Genomic DNA, 4,727 nt, shown 5'->3' with positions numbered 1-4,727 from the left:
CCCGGATCTGAATCTTTAGAATCAGCTGTTGAATGCCACTGCCACATCATTTATTGATACAACTTGAGGCCGCTAAAAGTCTGGTGTCATCCATATTTCTTAGTTATTTCACTGTAATTGGTCATTAGTTGAATAAAGTTCGTTATCTGATAAAATTTACAACTAGAAAGATTATTACTTACATATTTAGATGCTGATTTTGTGGTTCTTGGAACGGGTTGCGGTAATAGCAAAAAAACTGCTAAACTAGATGCTGCACGAAATGCTTTGAAAGTTCTGATACCGGATGTAGAATTTGATCCAGAGGGTATTGCTAGAAGTGATAAGAAAGTGTAAGTCACTTTGCTAATAAGAAGGACTTTTAAGGATTTCAAAATCGAGTTTGATTCTGAGCACGTTTTACTTAGTCGAAGACCTATTCCTCTGGTTTATTCATTCTTACATGCATAAAGTGATATAGTGAACAATTTGTTGGATATCATATCCGCATTTGTCCTTTAAAATTCCATTTCGTAATGATTCAAAATGCAAGAAAAAAAAATTATGCAGAAAGTAACGATTTGACAATTTTCTAATGTTGCGTCTTTTTTTTTTATTTGTTCTATGCTGTGTACTGACAAGTAAATTAATATATTCGACGCATTCCTAAACATACATATATTGCTCTTATTTACGCTATCATCGTTGTTACTGTTCAGACACACTATAAACTGCACTGTAAACTATCAATTGAAATAGTTTTTTTGTTTAGTTTGGACTCTCAAAATTGTAAATTTGCACTTATCTGTGCTTCATGTTTTTGGTCTCTTAGATTAAAATTTCCACTTTCCAGGAAAGATGATGCAGAAAGCGATAAGGAAGATGCGGTAGCATTATTTGATATGTTACCAATAGAGGATTCACGAATATTTGATTTATCTGCTAGAGCTGGTCAGCCCTCACCGTATTTATTACTTCAGGTTAAATTAAATTTTGACTTTTAGGTAATTATGCATATTGCTGACCGTTGTTTTGCAGGCACTCTTAGGATTCTAAAGCTTAAAATGAATTTAATTGTATCTTGAAAATTTCTTAGTATTTTTAAACTTTTTAACGGGGGGTTATGATTTTCTTTATTTCATGAAATTTCAAATGTTTTTCATTTCTCCAAATGCAAGCCTAACTGGAATCAATTTTTAAATTTCGGAAGTTTTCCAAAATTTGCATTCACATCCTTTATATGTTGTACACTTTATGGGGTCTTAAATTCATGTATTCATTTTGGGATTATTCCTGAACTCAGATTTACTACTTAGAATTAACTATATGATAAATCTATATTAAATTTTTATGTTCGATACATCATGTGATTCTTCGCATTCAGTTTCGTAGTTACATTGTTTCCCGAATTTCTAAACCTATTTTTTAAATTTCTTACATATTACTGAATTTTACGCTGTTTTTGAGATATTTCAAAAAAATTCCGGAGAGTTATAACTTATCTCAGTTTAGTAGTTATCATTGCATTTGTGTAATATTGTTATTAATTTTTCAATAGTTGGCAGACTATTTCTAAATTTTTCATTCGTAGTGACCATTTTGTTTCTTTCGATATGTCTTTTTTCTTGTATCACATCAAACATTAAGAAATTCCAGGAATGCCTTAAACGAAATGCAGCATACGGCGACACGGAGATAAAGGTTCATTCGGTACGGGTCAAACATCAGCGCCATCAGTTCGATATGGACGTCGGCAAACATCGTGTTTCTGTTATATGTGCAAATAAGCGTGAAGGCAAACAGAAAGCATCCCAAGCAATGCTCAAAAAATTGCATCCAAATGTTAGTAACTTTTATGAGAGTTGAAATTTTCTGAGATTTGAGGGACTGAAAATTTTAATCTTTGTTTGAAATGATTCATTCCCTTACTTTACAAAAAAAAGAAAAAGCAAAAAGGTCTTTTTCTTTGCTAGAAATCATTCAGTTCGTTTTCTTGTTTGCATAAGCGTAATTTGTTCAGCATTTTATTTGCATTTTGCGAAAATTACCACCTGGTACAATAATAGTCCCTATACAAATAATAACACTTTGTTAGGGGATGCCGCGAAAAAATCTCTCCAGCTGACAGAACATTTTTTTTGACTGGCAGAAAAAATTCTTACTAATTGGCAGAATATTTTTTACAAAAAATTACCACCTGGTATCAGCAATTAACAACAGTCAACGAAAAATCTTCATTGCATGAATCGTAATAAGATTAGAAATTTGAATATTTAAATGACCAAATTAAGAACTTTTTTGGCAAAGCTGAGGTAATGTGATATACGCCTTAACTTTGTGGTAAAAACCACTTGTCAAATTTCAAGAGCACCTTACTTTTAGTCGCATTTTGAAGGAAGGGAATAATTGATAAGGGAATTTTGTCATCACTTGATATAAGGTTTGGGCTCCAATTACATATAGACTGAAAGAGAGCAGAATATTAGGAAGGACTGTTTCGATCGTATCAGTCCCTTTCAGAAACCAAATTTTTATAAAATCCAGAACTGTTGTTTTTAGCTTGACACATGGGGTTCCCTCATACGGCTTTACGGGCATGGAACACAACAAAAGCAGCAAGAAGCACGGAAAAGTCGACAGAGTATAATCAGATTACAAGGTGTGCACATTTTGTTTCACTCAGTGTTAAAATATATTAATGATGGATCAAATTTTTCTTCATGTGGGAATTTTTCATTTATAATTTCTGATATAAAATTCAAGGTTTGAAAATCTCAGACTTCGTTAACAGTCCTTTGTACATTAATTTTTGTAGGCAATCGTACTAAAGAAAGCTCAGCACTGGAGCCAAACAATGCAATACTGGAAAAATTACGAATGGAAATGTTGAAATTATCGAAATCCAAGCAATCGATTGAGACTTGCAGTGTGCCTGTACCGAAGCGACCAAAACTGTCCGCAACCAATGAACCAGTGGATGATGTTCAGTCAGCCCAGACTTCAGCCAGTTACGCAGCGACACATCCGGATGCTTTATCGGCTTTAAGAATTGATCTTTAATAGAAGCCACAACTAAATGTTATGCAGTTTACTCTGCAAATTTCCTATGCATTTTATTTGCCGGGCAATTTTGTATTTTCCTTAATATTTTAATTTGTTTAGCAAAATTTTCGTATGATTTATTCTCAGACTCTTTGTTGGACTTACAAAATTTTTGTTGTCACTTGGCTATCCAACTGTCATGATTTAGTATTATGTACGTTCTTATCATGATGCTATTTTATTACATTCCGCGATTTTTCTAGTCTAATATTTTGACAAGTTACTTTCCAGGAAATTTTCAAGCTTTGTTGTTATCAGTACTCCTTTCATCTCTCTGTCTGTTTTAAAATAAATGACACTGTGAAATTTTCGAAATTTCTCAATTTATTTTAAAGGAGTTTTTGAAAAAGGATCCGGCCAATTTTTGAAAAATTTTCTATAACTTCATGCATTTACATATCCCGTCAAGTTTATCTGACATAAAGAAATGCCTTGTATGTTTAATCATATTAAAAAAAAATGATTATGGGTATTTACGACGCTTTGTTGGATCCTCGTTTTCGGTGTCGAAGAGTGATGTGTAGAAACCGCGATCAAATTATCTTGATAACCTCTGCTAAATGTGGTACATAAAACTTCAAATTTTTATCTCATTGCTTATCAGTAATTTTAACAATTCGTTTCCTCCTTTTTTGATCGAAATTTTATCCAACTTCGAGATTTTGGGAGATGATCTGAACAATGTAATTTGAAAAACGTTAAGGTGAAGCACATCCATCGTTATCAATATTAGACATTTCGCAGATATTAAAATTGAAATGTTCAAATGGTACTCTAGTTTCGATAAATTGGCTCAAGAAGTATATATTTGATAAATTCTCTTAAATAAGGAAGTGATAACATGCATAATTAGCAACTACTAATCAAGTGATAGTTAAATATATGATTGATATTTCAATAAAAGTTGAAAAGTTGAATCTTATTGTATGAATATAATTGCATACAGTAATTTTGACTTTGCTTGCTCTTTTTTTCTTTTTTTCCTCATATGAAATTGAAATGCTTTCGCTAACTTTTGATTATCTTTTGCTTCTCCTTTGCTACCTATGGTTATCGAATTATGATAACATCGAAGTTTAATTCCTTTAAACAGTCAAAGTGTTTCCCAAATTTCCGAGAGTACTGAAAAGAAAATTGAGCTTAGACTTTTCTTTCTTTTGTTTATTTTGACGTCAAAGATTAAGTAAAAAAGTGATTCCCTTAAATAAGAAAGTGATAGCATGCATAATTAGCAACTGCTAATCAAATGCAAATTTTTCATTAGCTCTAAAATTAAATACCTTTAAAGAGTTCTTCAGTGATTTATTTTTAACGAATAGTAAAATGGTGCAAAATTGACGAAATATTAGGGAATAGTGATAGGCGTGTTAATTACAATAATAATAATAAAGATAATAATAATAATAACTGTTGTTATTATTATTATTATTATTATTATTATTATTATTATTATTATTATTATTATTATTATTATTATTATTATTATTATTATTATTATTATTATTATTATTATTATTATTATTATTATTATTATTATTATTATTATTATTATTATTATTATTATTATTATTATTATTATTATTATTATTATTATTATTATTATTATTATTATTATTATTATTATTATTATTATTATTATTATTATT

At 30.1% G+C, this 4,727-nt stretch overlaps 1 protein-coding gene across 1 annotated transcript in view; it reads left to right on the top strand.

Annotated features, from left to right (window-relative positions):
* Positions 1–3,268, top strand: part of LOAG_18183 (WW domain-containing protein) — a 9,360-nt gene extending 6,092 nt beyond the window's left edge. Inside the window, exons 11-15 of the mRNA XM_020450849.1 lie at positions 191–332; positions 833–959; positions 1,636–1,821; positions 2,539–2,638; positions 2,795–3,268. Of these exons, the coding sequence (XP_020305424.1) occupies positions 191–332; positions 833–959; positions 1,636–1,821; positions 2,539–2,638; positions 2,795–3,039 (800 nt within the window). The 3' untranslated portion in view covers positions 3,040–3,268. The remainder of the gene's footprint in view (positions 1–190; positions 333–832; positions 960–1,635; positions 1,822–2,538; positions 2,639–2,794) is intronic.
* Positions 3,269–4,727: the final 1,459 nt, after the last annotated feature.

This window comes from Loa loa (genome assembly GCF_000183805.2).
Source record: "Loa loa unplaced genomic scaffold supercont3.219, whole genome shotgun sequence".
NCBI lineage: Eukaryota > Metazoa > Nematoda > Chromadorea > Rhabditida > Onchocercidae > Loa > Loa loa.
Note: the sequence above shows the minus strand (reverse complement) of the source record. Positions and strands in the feature narration are given on the sequence as shown.